General features: G+C 36.9%; 1 protein-coding gene across 2 annotated transcripts in view; it reads left to right on the top strand.

Moving 5' to 3' along the window:
• Positions 1 to 2,243: 2,243 nt before the first annotated feature.
• The window catches only part of LOC124378136 (tetraspanin-1-like), a 29,592-nt gene continuing 12,533 nt past the window's right edge, over positions 2,244 to 19,302 (top strand). Inside the window, exons 1-7 of one of the 2 annotated variants that reach the window (XM_046837670.1) lie at positions 2,244 to 2,353; positions 6,058 to 6,273; positions 6,587 to 6,661; positions 7,219 to 7,326; positions 8,604 to 8,738; positions 8,877 to 8,969; positions 9,106 to 9,576. In XM_046837670.1, the coding sequence (XP_046693626.1) occupies positions 2,303 to 2,353; positions 6,058 to 6,273; positions 6,587 to 6,661; positions 7,219 to 7,326; positions 8,604 to 8,738; positions 8,877 to 8,969; positions 9,106 to 9,147 (720 nt within the window). In that variant the 5' untranslated portion in view covers positions 2,244 to 2,302 and the 3' untranslated portion in view covers positions 9,148 to 9,576. Of the gene's footprint in view, positions 2,354 to 6,057; positions 6,274 to 6,586; positions 6,662 to 7,218; positions 7,327 to 8,603; positions 8,739 to 8,876; positions 8,970 to 9,105; positions 9,577 to 19,302 lie in introns of those variants that run through there. The other variant, XM_046837671.1, reaches the window with a different exon arrangement.

Genomic DNA, 19,302 nt, shown 5'->3' with positions numbered 1-19,302 from the left:
TATCTTAGTATTGTGCACATTGTGTAAACTAGCCATTCTGGCCACTTTATGGTAACATTGAGATGTAACAAGCCGAACGCACGTAGTGAGAAGGGCATTCAGCATAAAACATGTGCCAAATCAAATATGCGGATCGCGAATTTAATACCGGATCGGTCGAGGCCTGGGTTACCAACGACCGCCCCAGGTATTGTTAGCCAAGGTATTGTTAGCCAGGGGACTGGTGTAAATTGGGCTACTGTTGGCCAAAGGAGGAGAAGGAAAGGAGGACGACGTCTACAGGGACAGCAGGAACAGGAGAAGTGGAGGAAAGTGGAGGTTAGAGTTGGTACTTTTATTGTTGGTACTATGACTGGTAAACAGAGAGAGGGGGTAGATGTGATGGAGAGGAGAAAGGTAGACATGTTGTTTGATCAGGAGACCAAGTGGAAAGGAAGTAAGACCAGGAACATTGGAGGGGGTTTAAACTGTTTAACCATGGTGTGGATGGAAAGAAAAATGGTGTAGGAGTCATACTGAAGGAAAAGTACAGTAAGAGTGGAGTGGAGGCGAAGAAAGTTTCTGATGAACATGAAGCTGGATGTTGAAGTGGTGATGTTAAATGTAATCAGTGCTTATGCTCCACAAGTGGGTTGTGAGGTGGAGGAGAAGGAAAAATTCTGGAGAGAGTTTGATGGAGTGGTAGAAAGTGTACCTAGGAAAGAAAGATTAGGTGGTAAAGGTTAGAAGGTGATGAAAGGTATGGTTAAGGAAAGGAATGTGGAAGGGCAGATGGTGGTAGATTTTGCTAAAAGGACGGAAATGGCAGTGGTGAACACTTATTTTAAGAAGAAGAAGGATGAGCATTGGGTTACATATAAGAGCGGAGGAAGGTGCACACAGGTGGACTATGTTCTATGTCGAAGATGCAACCTGAAGGAGATTGGAGACTGTGAGGTGTTGGCAGGGGACAGTGTAGCTAGAAACCATTGAATGGTGGTCTGTAGGATGGTTTTGGAGGTGAAGAAGAAGAGGTTCAGAGGTGTGAGGTTCAGGGAAGAGGTCGGACAGAGGAAGGTACTTGGTGTGACATCTGGAAATAGAGAATTAGTGATGAAAAAAAGTGGGCAGGAGTACACGGAGATGTGGCAGCAGGTAAAGAGGGATGTGGTGAAAGCCAAGGAAAAGGCATATGAGGAGCTGTATGAGAAGTTGGACACTAAGGAAGGAGAAAAGGATTTGTACCGATTGGCCAGGCAGAGGGACCGAGCTGGGAAGGATGTGCTGCAAATTAAAGCAATAAAGGATGGAGATGTAAATGTGTTGACTAGTGAGGAGAATTTCAGAAATTTTCTGTATAATTTATTAAGCACTGATACAAATCAAGTCTCTGGTTAAAGATTCTGCTTTGCTTGGACTTTTCTTAGACAAAACTAGAGCTGGGTCTAAATATATAAAGTTAGAAATAAACCATTCAGAGCTTAACCCTTCTGTAGGAGGACTAATGAAAGCTGTCGAATTGCAGCATTGCACTAAACTTACAAGTAATTTTTTTTTTTTACAAGGATTAAGATGTTGGGCCCTGATCAGAAGGTTGTGAGTTCAAATCCCAGCAACACCAAGATGCCACTACAATAGCCCTAACCCTAGAGGTGGCAAAAGGACACACATCCTTTACTTAAGTAGAAGTACAGATACTCATGCTTTAAAATACTTGGGTAAAGGTTGAAGTACTGATTATACTTTTTTACTCAAGTGAAAGTAAAAAAGTCTTGGCTCGGATATGTACTTAAGTAAAAAGTAGTTATTACTTCTACCTGTTTTAGTGTCATACTGGTAACTAGACCTCACATGATAGATAGATAGATAGATAGATAGATAGATAGATAGATAGATAGATAGATAGATAGATAGATAGATAGATAGATAGATAGATAGATAGATAGATAATTATTGTCATTGCATTGTACAGCAATGAAATGCAGTTTGGCATCTACCACAATTGCAAAAAGTACAATCATGCAAAAAGTGCAGATAAATATGTAGCATATGTACAGCATGTGAATAAACAATTAGGCTATAGCAGTGCAGACTCTTGACTTTATAAACCGTTTCTTAAAGCCTTACAGGACAGCTCAGAAGAACTTGAACACGTCACATGACTGGTCTTATCATTTATGCAAATGAGCAGCCTTTGACACAGTATGCACTCTATAAAGAATCAGAAGTTTACTTCCTTTCTCAGTTTTGTCAGTGTGCTATAAACAACTGACAGACATTCTGTCCATTTCACATATAGTTTTCAGGTGAAAAAAATTGCAAGATGAAAACATGTCTGAAAATACTTATGATCGTCTGCAACATTGCCATCTTTGTAAGTCAAGTTATTTATTTAATATGATGCATTTAAAAAAAATATATGATTTAAATCACTGTACTAAACATATTGCATTCATAGATTTACTACTTTAAGGTGTATTAATATTAGATCTGATCTAATTGTGTTTATAATTAATACAGACTAAAACATAAGAATGTAATATTGATGATTGTACTGTCTCAGGGAAACCCAAGTGAATATTCCAACAATGAAACTGTAAAAGAAAGTTGTTGCACCGAAATGTGTAGTAGGCCAATCGCTACACCACCAATTCTCCAAAAGAGCAAGTGATTGTATCAGTGTATAATATTTAATAAATAAACCAAAATTATTTTCAATAAGTGAGCACAGATTCTGAAAACTTGGTTAATGGGAACCCCAGGTTTATAAAATGTGATGCTGAGAACGATTTCTCAAATTAGATCTTTGTGATAAATACATAAAAAAAATTCAAACGTAATCGATCACACAGACAGACAGCTACATGCAAGTTAACATAGCTGGACTTGCTGGATATATTTCTTTTATTTCTGACAACAGAGGACCCAAAGGTCTGAGACCACATTCTTTTAATTTATATCTGGAAATAAAGAGTAAGTTTTCAAATACAAAAAAATGAATACAAAGGAAACAAAATGTATTTAGGAAAAACTATTTTAAATGTAATATTTTGTATTAATTGTTGGATGGCGTTTTTTTTTGTGGCATTGTGGTGTAGCACCGACATTTTACATCTTGGTGTGAAAGGACATATTCCATGATGTTATCTGTGGTTTCACACCTTTTGTACTGAATAATATAGCTCGCATTATTAGTATGGGACTTTTGGACACCAAATGTCTTGGGTCACTTAATTTACCTTAATAAATGTATACCTTAATAAATAACCACCCTTCTTCCTGAACCTTATGACATTTTGTAGACAAATTGTTATATTGAAGTTTCTCACTGTTGCTTTAGAGCGTTTGTCAGATCAGAAATGAAATTCTCAAAACTACTTGCTCAGCCTCCACATCATGTAGTCACACTGTGAGTGGGCTTATGGATATTTGTGTTCATCAGCCACAAGGGTGTTACGAAAGGCAGATACTGATGTAGGTGAGGAGTCCTGGGGTGCAGTCAGTGTTCCAATTCATCCCAAAGGTGTTTAGTAGGGATGAGATCAGAGCTCTATAGCAGGCCAATCAAGATCTTCCTCTCCAAACCATGTACAATATCTTCAAGGTGTTTACTTTGTGCACAGGGGCATTGCCATGCTGGAATGCTGGAACAGGTTTGGGTTTCAAAGTTCAAATTAATGCAAAATTGTATTAAAGCGTATCGAAAGATGTCCTATATAATTGAGTGCCTCCAGATTTGTGGCAACAGTTTAAAAAAAGTTTGCATAAGTCATTAAATGCAAAATGGTTAAACCAGTTGTGAAAATCTGTCAAACTGTCAAATTTCTATTAGACTTTTTGTCTTTATAAATGTGTCTTGATTTGATTAATTGTGCAGACTAATCTTAAATGTCATTTATGAAGGAAAGTGTATGGCATCAGATCAACCAATTATCAACTAGTTCTGTAAGACAGGTCAGAAGTGAATCTTGTGAACCTTCAGTTGGAGACAGAGGAAAAACACAGAATTACAATTTCTGAAAATGGATAAAGAACCAGGAAACAAATGAACAAACACTGGTACAGCACAGTAAAAGTGTATGTGTGCATTTGTGCTGTTGAAATTTAGAGATGCAATGCAGAAGAAATTTAGCCTTGTGCACTTTCAATCACTGTTCTCCAAACTAGTTTACCTCAGGAAATACTGAAATTGTGCACCGTCAAACAGACAACATGACTAAACAATTTGACAATCTTATTTGTGAACAATGACAAACGGACTTCTGATGGTAATGAGATGTTTATTGCTTTCTTTTGAGAGATGAATTAAAGATTTTGAGAAAAGTGCAGGCTTTTGCAAATTAAGAAATGCACTTATTGGTTTGCAAATATTGATGATTCGAGAAAAGCTCCAAAGCAACTTAGATAAACTGTAAACTGGTAAACCAACATCAGTTTTTAAACAGTGGGCACAGCTTCCAAAAGCTTTTCTCAAATTAAATCTTTGATAAATACATAAAAATGTTGAAGTGTAGTCAATCAAACAGACAGAGTTTTACTGAATATGTTTCTTACTTTTTTTTACAACAAATAATTGTAAAAAATTATTTTATTTATAACTCGAGATAAACAGAAGGTTTACAATAAAAACTAAAAACAAAATAAATTATTTGTTGGTTTGTGTTACAATTTGTTGCCATTTTGGTGTCTGTAGCTTCTTCGTGTGTAGGATGTGTTCCATGACATTATCTGTGGTTTCACACATACGCACAAAACATCTGCAGGTTTTACACCTGGCTTTACGGCATGATGGAAACAACGTCAATGCATCTTTAAATTCATCTTAATATTCTTTAAAATTGGACTTTACACACATGTTATTGCTGATAATATCATTTGTATTGAAACAGTTTGTACTGAATGATAAACTCAAACATTGTCTTTAATAGTCTAAAACTTTTGGTCACCAAATGTCTTGGGTCATTTAGTTGACCTTATTAATTATATACCTCCATAAATATTCACACTTCTTCCTGAACTACAAGGTGAAACCGCCACTATGCTTCGCCGTGGTTACAGAGTTTCCTGGGTGATTAAGACTATTGGAACATTGTTTCTTCAGACTAAAGAACATTTTTCTTCTAGAGAAATTTCCATCTAGCTGCGTGTTTAGGTTGTGAACTGATACATCTATCTGAGCTTTGGATCTCTCTAGTATATACTGAGTGTTCCTCTGCATCTGGATTCCTTTTCTAACTTATATAGATTCTCCTACTCTTTGCATGGTCACTGACATTTAATAGACAGCCTTTTTTTTCAGCTTCCTGGTCATCATGGGTCGTTTTGTGTTCTTCTATAAATAGGTGTATTTATATTGCAGCACTTTTAATTGCATATATATATATATATATATATATATATATATATATATATATATATATATATATATATATATATATATATATATACACACAATATATTATATTAATTATTGCAATGGCAACTGGTTGCACCAGAATTAGTTTATATCAGCGGAGAAGAAGGTCTGAGACCACATTATTTATAACAGGAAATAAACAAAATGTTTTGGAAAAATGAAAATAAAGGAAAGGAAATGTCATCATGAAAATCTATTTAAGATTCAGATTTTGCAGATTTTGTTGATCACTGTTTGAATTCTTTCGTGACATTGTGGTGTTTGCTTGAGTCTTTTTCCATGGCATAAAGGCTTTCAGGATAAAAGCCCCTGTTATACTTACAATGCTCAACTGCAAACTTTACAGCAAAAGAGATAAACCAAAGTCAAATGTGTCTTCAAACTCATGCAATTATTCTATAAAATTTGACTTTTTTATTATTTGAATTTAATATCAGCAAAATCGTTTGCATTAAATTTGTACATGACATCTTGTAGATTCATAACGTATAGACCATTTACAGGTCAGATTTATTGTTTGTACTTTTTTGGGGGGGAAATTATTTCATGAGTGCTTCCTGTAAATTTACATTTCCCCAGTTACACTTACAATATTTCCTTTCTCATTGACTTCTCCATTCTAATATTTTTGTCTGTATTCTTGTTTATATATTGATCTCCAGTTAGGAGGAGCTGCAATTCTGTTCATTGGAGGTTTATTCCAATTTACTAAAAACAATATATCTGAGCTGCTGGGTAACAATACAATGATCTCCCAAGAATTAACACATCTGACTAAGGTCGGCTACCTGCTGATTGCTATCGGGGGTGTAACTACCTGTTTGGGCTTACTGGGCTGCTGCGGAGCCTGCTGCGACAATAAGTGCCTGCTCATGATCGTGAGTGACCTCTGACCTTGTGAAAATTATTTTACTTTTTACTCCAACTGCAGTCAACAACCAATAATCCCTTCAGGACGTCATTCTGTTATTTAATTGAAGCTTTAATTGGACATTTAGTACCTCAGAGGTTAAACTGCTCTACCGAGCGTCGTGATAATTACGAAGATGAATCCAAGATGGCTGCCCTGATAATAGTCCAGAATTGAGCTTCATAGAAAATAGAAAAGTTTTGCTTAGTTTATTTTGTTTCTGTGTAACTCTAAACATGAGGTGATTCGATTTTTGATTCGAATTTAATCTTACTTTACAGTTTTTCAACATCATCTTCATTGTGTTTGTCATGGAGGTGATTGCAGCAGTGCTCCTTCTGCTTAAACGGCCTGTGGTAAGAGCAAAGATCCTGAATATACAGTAGACCAGTGATCACATCTAAGCTTATGGTACATACTCAAGCAGCCAGTAAAAACCCCAGCCTCTGCTGTGTAACAAAGAATTATGATCTTGATGTGGCTGGGATGTAACTCATGACCAATTCCTTAACCACTAAGCTACCACCTCCCCACTTATGGGTAATGTACATCTCTACTATAGACCCTAATACAAACGTTCATATTTCAAGAAAGAAATCAGAATCAGTTACAATAAAGCTTACATACTTAAAGTCTCCCCTTAATGTGCAGTTCAAGGACTCTTTCTTTTGTTTTGTTTTTTAACACCTCAACATATAGTAAGCATTTTTGACCAAGTCTGTTATTAGTGCTGACACTGTTGCACTTCATGTTCTGCATGTTTTTTTGTGGGCACACTACAGTTATTCACATTTTATCTTTGTGGTATACGCTAGACTTTGGAAACTTAAGAAACCAGAAAGAACTTCTTAGAAATGAACTTAAAAAAAAAAAAAAACAAGAAATGTGTTTGTGTTTACATTGTTTTTCTCAGGCTGAAAAGATTTTGGAGAAAATCAGTAATAAAGTGGTTACAAGCATTAAGGAGACCTATGGTCAAAACTACATCATTACTAAAGCGTGGAATGAGATGATGAACCTGGTAAGACACGTTTCAATGTTTCCTTTCAGGCTGTGTGGGTGATTTAGTCCAGTTTGCATTCCTATAAGTAAGAGGATTAGACGTGCGTCATTTGATTATGCACAACTTTTTACTACATTGTTTGTACCCAGCATTTTCTCACATGGCTAACACTGATTTGTGCTACATGCTATAATAACAGACTGGATTGAATTGCCATTATCACACAGCCAGGGAGATAATTTGATTCATACTCAAAAAATTCAGTCAGGTTTTAAACTATTAAGCACCTCTACTCCTCCTGTCACTAATAGCAACTGAGCTAGCAAAATACTAGCAGACTAGCTGTCACAAGTAGACATGAGTGGGTGATGTCTGATTTCATATCTGAGTCTGGATTTACCTCAGTGCATTAAGCAACATAAAAAATGACTTTCTTTGACTACAGAGTCAGTGGCTGTGGTGAGTTTAGCTCAGTGGTAATACATTTGACACAAATACAAATTTAGGTTATGAGTGAGGAACCTCCAAGTTCTTTAAAATATGTAGACACCCAATGTACAGTACATGGCAATCCAGAAGGAAAATAGTTAGCATTTGCTAATCAAAATACTGTATCCACAGTAAAAAATGTCAAGTGTATGTATGAGTAAAAGGTTAAAGTTAGCATTCCTCATAACAATGGTTTCCAGATTCACTCATTTATTTTTTATCCATTTTGTATATGTTGTGTACTAATTTTAGATATTATGCAAATATATTGTGTTCAAAAACTACTGGTTTTTACTGCATTTACCTTGGTGTATTGTTGACATCGTTTATGGTCACCGTACATTACTTTGTGGTCTCACCACCAGTTTGTTCCACTTCAGCAGCTTTGCAAACTCATGACCTACATTATATGGACAAAAGTTTGTGGTCACCTAACCGTAAGAGTGCTATGTGCTTTTTTGAACATCCCACACCACGTTTAGTCCCCAGTAGCTCTTATAATAACCTCCACTCTTCTGGGAAGATTTTGGTGTATGCTTGTGAAGATTTGTGGTTATTCAGCCATAAGCGTAGTAAAGTCAGGTATTGATGTAAGTAAGGTGAGGAAGCCTGGGGTGCAGAGAATGTTCACTTTTATCCAAATAGAGTTGAGTCTCTCTTGTCAATATAATGGCTGATAGAGCATTATTGTGTAATATATTTTAGAATTGCATAATTGTTGCTAATGAAACTACAGTGCCAGTTTTGATGTGTTTGTGTGTGGTGTGTGTGTGTGTGTGTGTGTGTGTGTTTGTTTGCTCCTGTAGATGCAATGCTGTGGCTACAACAACTACACTGACTTCCAAGGCACCAAGTTTGTAAACCAGACCTCACTATACCCCAATTTCTGCTGCCTTAATGAACAATCTCTACGGTGTGATTCGGTAAAAGCTGAATCAGTGGTAAATCTCCTGAATCACAAACCTGTTCATTCGCTACAACCTTTCTATAACCTCATACGCTTAAATTGTTAATGTGGCTGAGAACCAGACCTCTTAGATGATACTTGTCTTTTGATATGGTCATGTTTTTCATTGCAGGGTGTAAATGGTTGTTTCAAGGCTGTGGTGAACTGGGTGTCAAGTAAAGCTACTTTTCTAAGAGGCGTGGCTATTTGTGTCGCTGCTATCCAGGTAAAACCATAACGCCACACTTTGGAATGAAAACTAATGTTCACATAGCTTTTGAGAGATGATTACTCTTAGGGGTCTGACATGGAGATTTGTTTATATATATTATATTGGGCTTTGTATGTCTCTTGTTTTACAGGTTGCTGCAATGTTAGTATCCCTGCTACTATACAAGAGCTAAAGTATAACTGGGAATTTAAGTCGAATAAGATTATCTAATAATAATATGTTCTTTAATATATAAACAAAATTATACATGGTTTGTTCATTTAGCACATTTCATACATACGTATGCAAATAACCAAACAAGCCAAATACATTTTCTGATTTATATTTTATATATTCATACATGTTAACATGTTTGTTTAATGGTATTTTTGTTTTTATTTTTTGCATTTCTGTGGTTACTTTTCTATTAACAATGTGGCTGCATTCTGTGTAATATTACTGTAAGGTTATTATTTCAGTAATAGCATTTTTTTTTTACTGTAAAGTATTTGCTTAAATGCTTAAAAATACCTATGTATTTATAGCTATAATATGTATTCATCAAATGATTCAAAGTCATAAGACGTGAGCATTATGTCAATAAAAGATGGTGTGTGTTTCTCTAAAAAAAAAAGAACAACAAACAATTAAACAATATAAACTTATATAGAACTTCTAATGGTTTCATTTTGTTTTATTGTTATCATGGGAAATGTAAATGCTCCCTGTGGGTCACATTTGCCAAATTATTATGACATCTACTGGACACCAGAGGTAGAACAATTAATCAAATATTCTACTCAAGTAAAAGTAGTTACTTCAATGAAATTTAACTTAATTACAAATAAAGTTACTGGTCAAAAAAAAAAAAACTCAAATAAAAGCAAAAAGTAGCTCATTTAAAATGTACCAGGTAATGTTTTTTAAGCAGGGGGGATTCTAGTGTATTTCAAAACAGACAACAAGATATAAATCTCAAACTAGTTGTTTGTAATTGAAGGAACACCTTTACAAATTCAAGTGCAATAACAACAACAACAAAACAATAATTAATAATGATAAAAAAAAAAAAAAATGCTACAGTCCATTATGTCTAATGTGGGTTATGCACTTTCAAATAATAAAATAAAAAAAATCTCCTGTTATTATGGCAGTTATCATAATGAAATTATATTTATTTGTTTATTTATTTTTTACTTAGTAATGGATAACGGAACATTTCGATCTTTCTATTCATATATTTATTATGTAGAGAGCGCCCCCTGTCTGTTTTCTTTATTTTACAAAAGCACAGTATTTTGTTATCAGATTTGAATAATTTATTGCTCTTCTCGGTACGATATAAAAATTTATAATATTAATAAAATAATTATTTATGTTTGCGCCGGTGCGTTTGTCAACTCCATAGGTTTTTCTGCCGGTTTTACACAAGATTCTGTGACCATCGTATTTTATGTCACTAGAGGGTGCTGTTGCAAAACCGCATCTTAAAATTGATCATTATTTAAACCTCTGCTGATGTTGTAAATTTACCCCCTTACGAAGAAATTAACAGTCTAGGATGTTTATGGTAGGTTTATTTTAACAGAGAGTTGAATGATATATATTATATTATAATATATAATATTATAAATCATTCAATTTGTATTTGATCGAGTGAAATAAGTATTTAATTCCGGTACCAACCAACAAGAATTCTGACTCCCACACACCCAAATTAGTCCTGTACCTTTAGGAAAGAACGTCACTAGGTAACGTAATTCCCTGAGGGAACGAGAGCTGCGGCGAAAACGCTTTGGGAACGCCTCGCGTTGTTAATGCCCTGAATCACGTTTAAAATCTGGCCAGTAGGCAGTCGTGACGTCATTGGCGGGTGAAGTCGCGCAAACCAGGAAGCTACAAAATGGGAGGGTGATGGGAGTGACATCAGCTTTTGGAAAAGGAGAAGGTAAGCGCTTCAGGGATGCAAGGAGTATGGCACCTTGATTCAGCTCTCGTTCCCTCAGGGAACTTGAGTTACCTACGTAACCTAGTGACGTTCCCTTTCAGGAACTTGAGCTGCATCAAAAAAGCTTTGGGAACGAGTGTCCAATCATGCCATACTGACCAGTCCCTGCCTAGTGTGGCATGGGTGGCTCTGATGTCGAGGTCGTAAAACCTGTCAAAGGTCAGCAGGGTGGACCAACCCGCAGCGTTACAAATGTTCTGGAGGGACACTCCAGCGGACCAGGCCGTGAAGGCCGCCATTCAACGGGTGGAATGAGCTTTAACTCTGAAAGGAGTGGGAATGCCAGAAGACTCAAAACACAGACAAATGGCATCCACAATCTATTTATTGAGCGTTTGCTTATTAGCCGGGAAATCTTTCCTGTGAGGGCCATAGCAGACAAACAGTTGCTCCGACTTCCTCCGACAGCAGGTCTGGGGCTGTGCCCACCGAGCAGAGGAGAGGACTCAACCGTCTGATTGTTTTGTAGCCCATTCCAGCCTTGTGCAGGTCTACAATCTTGTCTCTGATGTCCTTCGACAGCTCTTTGGTCTTTCCCATGGTGGTGGAGAGGTTTGAATGGAAGAGGTTGATTCTGTGACTGGTGTCTTTTATACACACAATCAGTTGATATTAGGAGTTCTCTCCTAAAGGGACAGGACTAATTTGGGTGTTTGGTAGTCAGAATTCTTGCTAATTTGGTACAGGATCAAATACTTATTTCACTCGATCAAATGATGTGTGTTGCACTAAAGGTTATAATTTCACCTATTTTATATTTATTCATTTCTGTTTTGTCAAACAGAAATCGTGCATTAATACAATTTGTGCGGTTTAAATGAATTTTCATTAACACGTTCATTTTGACAGCCCTAATAAATATAATAATATAAAACGAATTTCAAATAAATTTTGAATTTCAATTTTGTTACCTAATGAATGTATCCAGACTGAACATCCACCATATAGAAACAAGCAGAGAAAAGATGATGATGATCAGGTGATCAGGAATGTCTCTCTTCTCAGTCATGTTTACATTCCCGACTCCCTCTGTCTCATCCACGTTAACCCCAGACTTCTTGTCGCTCTTTGTCTTGCTCATTGTTTGCTTTGTAAACTAGTCTATGTCTGTGGTGTGAGAGAGCCAGGAAATTATACACCAGTGTTAGGCTGGAAAAGCCACGCAATAACAAGAAAAAGGTTGATGTGTCAATTTTTTCAAAGCAACAAGGAATTTTATTTCTGCTCTGAAAGATGCTCCGAAGCAACTGAGAAAAACTGTAGATAATAACCTATTGGTTATACAAACACACACACACACACACACACACACAGACACACACACACACACACACACACACACACACACACACACACACACACACACTGTTGTTGAGGTGTACTTCCTTTCTCACTTTTGTATTGAGTGTGTGCTATAAACAACTGACAGACATTCAGTCTATTTCCCATATAGTTTTCAGGTGAACTATAAAACAAACAAACAAAACAAAACAAAAACGATAACAGAAAAACCGACATTTATTTTCAATCAGTGAGCACCTCGTTTGAAACCTCAGTTTATAAGAACACTTGATTTGTAAGATGTTATGCTGAGAACGAGTTCTCAAATTTTTTCTTTGTGATAAATACTAGGCCCTTTAATCTCTGGACTTGCACAGCACAGTGCACTTTATACCACACCGCACCGCACCGCACCGCACACGGTCACTTTATAGACAATCAGATCAACCACCTTATGTGATTACTGTTTACTGTCATAAGCATACCTTGTATATACACTTTTTTCCTCATATATATCTTTATATATTTTATATTTTACATAGTTTATACTCTTTATTTATCTGCCTTCTTTTCTTTGTTTTATTTTTCTCCCATTCCATTCCCTCATGCCGGACAGTCGTATAAAGCATTTCACTGCATGTCCTACTCTGTATGTATGTGTATGTGACAAATAAAATTAGATTTGATTTTTATTTGAAATATGTGAAAATATTCAAATGTAATCGATTACACAGACAGATATCAACTTTGGGGATCCAAAGGCCTCAAACTACATTTAAAAAATGTGTAACTGTAAAAAAAAGAAAGTTTTACAATAAAAATTTAAAACAAAGAAAATAAAATGTCTTTAGAAAAATCTTTATAAAATGTAATTTTGTATTATTTGTTGGTCAGTGTTTGAACTTTTTCATTGTGGTGCTGTTACTTCTTTGTGTGGAAAGGCGTATTTTATTATCTGCGGTTTTACACACACAAACACACACACACACACACACACACACACACACACACACACACACACACACACACACACACACACACACACACAAACCCTACAGTTTCCAGCCATGTATTCTGTAATAAAGTGTTAAAAATAAAATAAATAAAATATATAAAACAAACAAACAAACAAACAAACAACTAAATAAATAACAGAAAAACTGAGCAGGTGGAAGGAACTGATTTATTTTTTGCAAAATGTTCATACACTGCCTGCTGTTGGAATTATTCATCTATGTCTCTGCTTCTCACTTCCTTTTGTCAGACAGAAGTCATTTGTTTTGAATGGATCACCATATAATGGATGATAACGTCATTACCTGACATTATTTTCATTAGTTAAAGCATGCAGCATTTGTTGAAAAACATATTCATCTTTTGTCCTGCTCTCTGATGCTCATCTGGTTGATTAAAATGTCCAAAACGATTCCCAACATTGTGTGACTTTTTTCTTACATTAGTTTATAAAACAGTGTAATAAGATAGATAGATAGATAGATAGATAGATAGATAGATAGATAGATAGATAGATAGATAGATAGATAGATAGATAGATAGATAGATAGATAGACAGACTGTACACCTTGTCATTCATGCAATTACCTAATTAGCCCATCATGTGGCAGCAGAGCAAAGTATATTATCTTGTAGCAGATACATCTCAAGACAAGAGCTTTAGTTAACTTTCACATTAAGAACGAATATCACAATTGTGTCCACACAGACGTCAGACTTTAATGTGAATGGTGTAAATTAAAATCATTTGTGACAAAAGGTGACAGACAAGCATCACCTTCCTTAGTTCTCCCACATCGGCTGCAATACAAAAAAGAGAAAGAAGATAGGAGCATGTAAAATCTTTAACAAGATTCTGAAAGGTGAGAGGATGCCTGAGGAATAGAAAAGGAGTGTACCAATTTTTAAGAGTAAGGGAGATGTGCAGACCTGCAGGTACTAAAGAAATAAAGTTGATCAGTCACACAATGAAGTTATGGGAAAGAGTAGTGGAAGCCAGGCTGAGAGAAGAGGTAACCATCTGTGAGCAACAGTATGGTTTCAGGCAGAGGAAGAGCACCACAGATGCCTTATTTGCTTTGAGAATGTTGATGAAGAAGTATAGAGAAGGTCAGAAGGAGTTGCACTGTGTGTTTGTGGATTTAGAGAAAGCATACGACAGGGTGGAGAGAGGAGTTCTGGTATTGTATGAGGAAGTCAGGTGTGGCAGAGAAGAATGTGAGGGTAGGACATGCAAGAGGACAGTGTGACAGCAGTGACGTGTGCAGTAGGAACGACAGACTGGTTCAAGGTGGAGGTGGGATTGCATCAAGGATCGGCTCTGAGCCCTTTCTTGTTTGCAGTGGTGATAGACAGGTTGATGGATGAGGTCAGACAGGAGTCTCCATTGACTATAATATTTGTGGTTGATATTTTGATTTGTGGTGAGAGTAGGGAGCAGGTTGAGAAGAGCCTGGAGAGGTGGAGGTACATGCTGGAGAGGAGGGGAATAAAAGTCAGTAGAAGTAAGACATAGTACATGTGTGTGAATGAGAGGGAGGGAAGTGGAGTGGTGTTGTCGCAGGGAGAAGAGGTGGTAAAGTACTTGGGGTCAACAGTACAAAGCAATGAAGAGTGTGTTAGAGAACAGAAGAAAAGAAAGCAGGCAGGGTGGAGTGGGTGGAGAAGAGGGCAGGAGTGATTTGTGATAGAAGGGTATCTGCAAGAGTAAAAGGGAAGTTTATATGACTATGGTGAGACCTGCTATGTTGTATGGCTTAGAAACAGTGTCATTGACTAAAAGACAGGAGTCGGAGCTGGAGGAAGCAAAGCTGAAGATGCTAGGATTTTCATTGGAAGTGACGAGGATGGACAGGCTAGATTGAGATGGTGTGGACATGTGCAGAGGAGGGACATGGGGTATATCAGTAGAAAAATGTTGAGAATGGAGTTGCCAGGTGGGAGGAAAAAAGGAATGCTAAGGCATAGGTTTATAGATGTGGCAAGGAAAAACCTCCCAAGATGGCATAAGCAAGAAACCTTGAGAGGTACCAGATTTAAGAGGGACCCCATCTGTATCTTGGTTGCACCGAATGTACATTTATTACAGATAAATTATGTTGCGGGGTGCAGTGATGGTGATCAGAAGCAAACTGTAGTACTGTAGTCCAGTATTGAGTATAGAGTATCATCTGTATTATGTTGTCTTCACACTTCATTGTACTCTCGACTGCTTTATGAACCGCTTGAAGCTTTACAGGACAGCTCAGAAGAACTCGAATACGTCACATGACTCGTCTTCTCAACTGTGCAAAACCGTTGCCTTTGAAAAAAAAACTCACTTTTGTTTGCAGTGTGTGCTAAAACCAACTGACAGACATTCTGTGCATTTCACATATAGATTTCAGGTGAACTTTAAAACAAACAAACAACTAAATAAATAACAGAAAAACTGAGCAGGTGGAAGGAACTGATTTATTTTTTGCAAAATGTTCATACACTGCCTGCTGTTGGAATTATTCATCTATGTCTCTGCTTCTCACTTCCTTTTGTCAGACAGAAGTCATTTGTTTTGAATGGATCACCATATAATGGATGATAACGTCATTACCTGACATTATTTTCATTAGTTAAAGCATGCAGCATTTGTTGAAAAACATATTCATCTTTTGTCCTGCTCTCTGATGCTCATCTGGTTGATTAAAATGTCCAAAACGATTCCCAACATTGTGTGACTTTTTTCTTACATTAGTTTATAAAACAGTGTAATAAGATAGATAGATAGATAGATAGATAGATAGATAGATAGATAGACAGACTGTACACCTTGTCATTCATGCAATTACCTAATTAGCCCATCATGTGGCAGCAGAGCAAAGTATATTATCTTGTAGCAGATACATCTCAAGACAAGAGCTTTAGTTAACTTTCACATTAAGAACGAATATCACAATTGTGTCCACACAGACGTCAGACTTTAATGTGAATGGTGTAAATTAAAATCATTTGTGACAAAAGGTGACAGACAAGCATCACCTTCCTTAGTTCTCCCACATCGGCTGCAATACAAAAAAGAGAAAGAAGATAGGAGCATGTAAAATCTTTAACAAGATTCTGAAAGGTGAGAGGATGCCTGAGGAATGGAAAAGGAGTGTACCAATTTTTAAGAGTAAGGAGATGTGCAGACCTGCAGGTACTAAAGAAATAAAGTTGATCAGTCACACAATGAAGTTATGGGAAAGAGTAGTGGAAGCCAGGCTGAGAGAAGAGGTAACCATCTGTGAGCAACAGTATGGTTTCAGGCAGAGGAAGAGCACCACAGATGCCTTATTTGCTTTGAGAATGTTGATGAAGAAGTATAGAGAAGGTCAGAAGGAGTTGCACTGTGTGTTTGTGGATTTAGAGAAAGCATACGACAGGGTGGAGAGAGGAGTTCTGGTATTGTATGAGGAAGTCAGGTGTGGCAGAGAAGAATGTGAGGGTAGGACATGCAAGAGGACAGTGTGACAGCAGTGACGTGTGCAGTAGGAACGACAGACTGGTTCAAGGTGGAGGTGGGATTGCATCAAGGATCGGCTCTGAGCCCTTTCTTGTTTGCAGTGGTGATGGACAGGTTGATGGATGAGGTCAGACAGGAGTCTCCATTGACTATAATATTTGTGGTTGATATTTTGATTTGTGGTGAGAGTAGGGAGCAGGTTGAGAAGAGCCTGGAGAGGTGGAGGTACATGCTGGAGAGGAGGGAATAAAAGTCAGTAGAAGTAAGACATAGTACATGTGTGTGAATGAGAGGGAGGAAGTGGAGTGGTGTTGTCGCAGGGAGAAGAGGTGGAGAAGGTGGAGGAGTTCAGGTACCTGGGGTCAACAGTACAAAGCAATGAAGAGTGTGTTAGAGAACAGAAGAAAAGAAAGCAGGCAGGGTGGAGTGGGTGGAGAAGAGTGACAGGAGTGATTTGTGATAGAAGGGTATCTGCAAGAGTAAAAGGGAAGTTTATATGACTATGGTGAGACCTGCTATGTTGTATGGCTTAGAAACAGTGTCATTGACTAAAAGACAGGAGTCGGAGCTGGAGGAAGCAAAGCTGAAGATGCTAGGATTTTCATTGGAAGTGACGAGGATGGACAGGCTAGATTGAGATGGTGTGGACATGTGCAGAGGAGGGACATGGGGTATATCAGTAGAAAAATGTTGAGAATGGAGTTGCCAGGTGGGAGGAAAAAAAGGAATGCTAAGGCATAGGTTTATAGATGTGGCGAGGAAAGACACAGATGATGGGCAGATGTAGAGGACAGGGTAGGATGGAGATCCACTGTGGCAACCCCTAACAGGAGCAGCTGAAAAAAAAGAATAAGGTGAAGTACGAAAGTTTCTTTTTATTGGTTGTTCATCTATTTTTTAGAAATTGTAATTTTGTGTAAGGGCATCCAGCATAAAACATGTGCCAAATTAAATATGCGGGTCACGATTAAGAATTTCATACCGGATCAGTCGAGGCCCGGGTTACCAACGACCGCCACAGGTATCGTTAGCCAACAGGGTACCAGTGAAAATTGGGCTACTGTTGGCCGAAGGAGGAGAAGGAGAGGAGGAAGACGTCTACAGAGGAGACAGGAAAGGGGAAGTGTAGGAGAGTGGAGGTTCGGGTGGTACTTTAAATGTTGGCACTATGACTGGTAAAGGGAGAGAGATAGCTGATATGATGGAGAGGAAAAAGGTAAAAATGTTGTGTGTTCAGGGGACCAAGTGGAAAGGGAGTAAGGCTAGAAACATTGGAGGTGGATTTAAACTGTTTTATCATGGTGTGGATGGAAAGAGAAATGGTGTAGGGGTGATTCTCAGTCATGTTTACATTCCCGACTCCTCTGTCTCATCCACGTTAACCCCAGACTTCTTGTCGCTCTTTGTCTTGCTCATTGTTTGCTTTGTAAACTAGTCTATGTCTGTGGTGTGAGAGAGCCAGGAAATTATACACCAGTGTTAGGCTGGAAAAGCCACGCAATAACAAGAAAAAGGTTGATGTGTCAATTTTTCAAAGCAACAAGGAATTTTATTTCTGCTCTGAAAGATGCTCCGAAGCAACTGAGAAAAACTGTAGATAATAACCTATTGGTTATACAAACACACACACACACACACACACACACACACACACACACACACACACACACACACACACACACACACACACACACACACACTGTTGTTGAGGTGTACTTCCTTTCTCACTTTTGTATTGAGTGTGCTATAAACAACTGACAGACATTCAGTCTATTTCCCATATAGTTTTCAGGTGAACTATAAAACAAACAAACAAACAAACAAACAAACAAACAAACAAACAAACAAACAAACAAACAAACAAACAAACAAACAAACAAACAAACAAACAAACAAACAAACAAACAAACAAACAAACAAACAAACAAACAAACAAACAAACAAACAAACAAACAAACAAACAAACAAACAAACAAACAAACAAACAAACAAACAAACAAACAAACAAACAAACAAACAAACAAACAAACAAACAAACAAACAAACAAACAAACAAACAAACAAACAAACAAACAAACAAACAAACAAACAAACAAACAAACAAACAAACAAACAAACAAACAAACAAACAAACAAACAAACAAACAAACAAACAAACAAACAAACAAACAAACAAACAAACAAACAAACAAACAAACAAACAAACAAACAAACAAACAAACAAACAAACAAACAAACAAACAAACAAACAAACAAACAAACAAACAAACAAACAAACAAACAAACAAACAAACAAACAAACAAACAAACAAACAAACAAACAAACAAACAAACAAACAAACAAACAAACAAACAAACAAACAAACAAACAAACAAACAAACAAACAAACAAACAAACAAACAAACAAACAAACAAACAAACAAACAAACAAACAAACAAACAAACAAACAAACAAACAAACAAACAAACAAACAAACAAACAAACAAACAAACAAACAAACAAACAAACAAACAAACAAACAAACAAACAAACAAACAAACAAACAAACAAACAAACAAACAAACA

Source organism: Silurus meridionalis, chromosome 24, assembly GCF_014805685.1.
Source record: "Silurus meridionalis isolate SWU-2019-XX chromosome 24, ASM1480568v1, whole genome shotgun sequence".
Taxonomy (NCBI): Eukaryota; Metazoa; Chordata; class Actinopteri; order Siluriformes; family Siluridae; genus Silurus; species Silurus meridionalis.
Note: the sequence above shows the minus strand (reverse complement) of the source record. Positions and strands in the feature narration are given on the sequence as shown.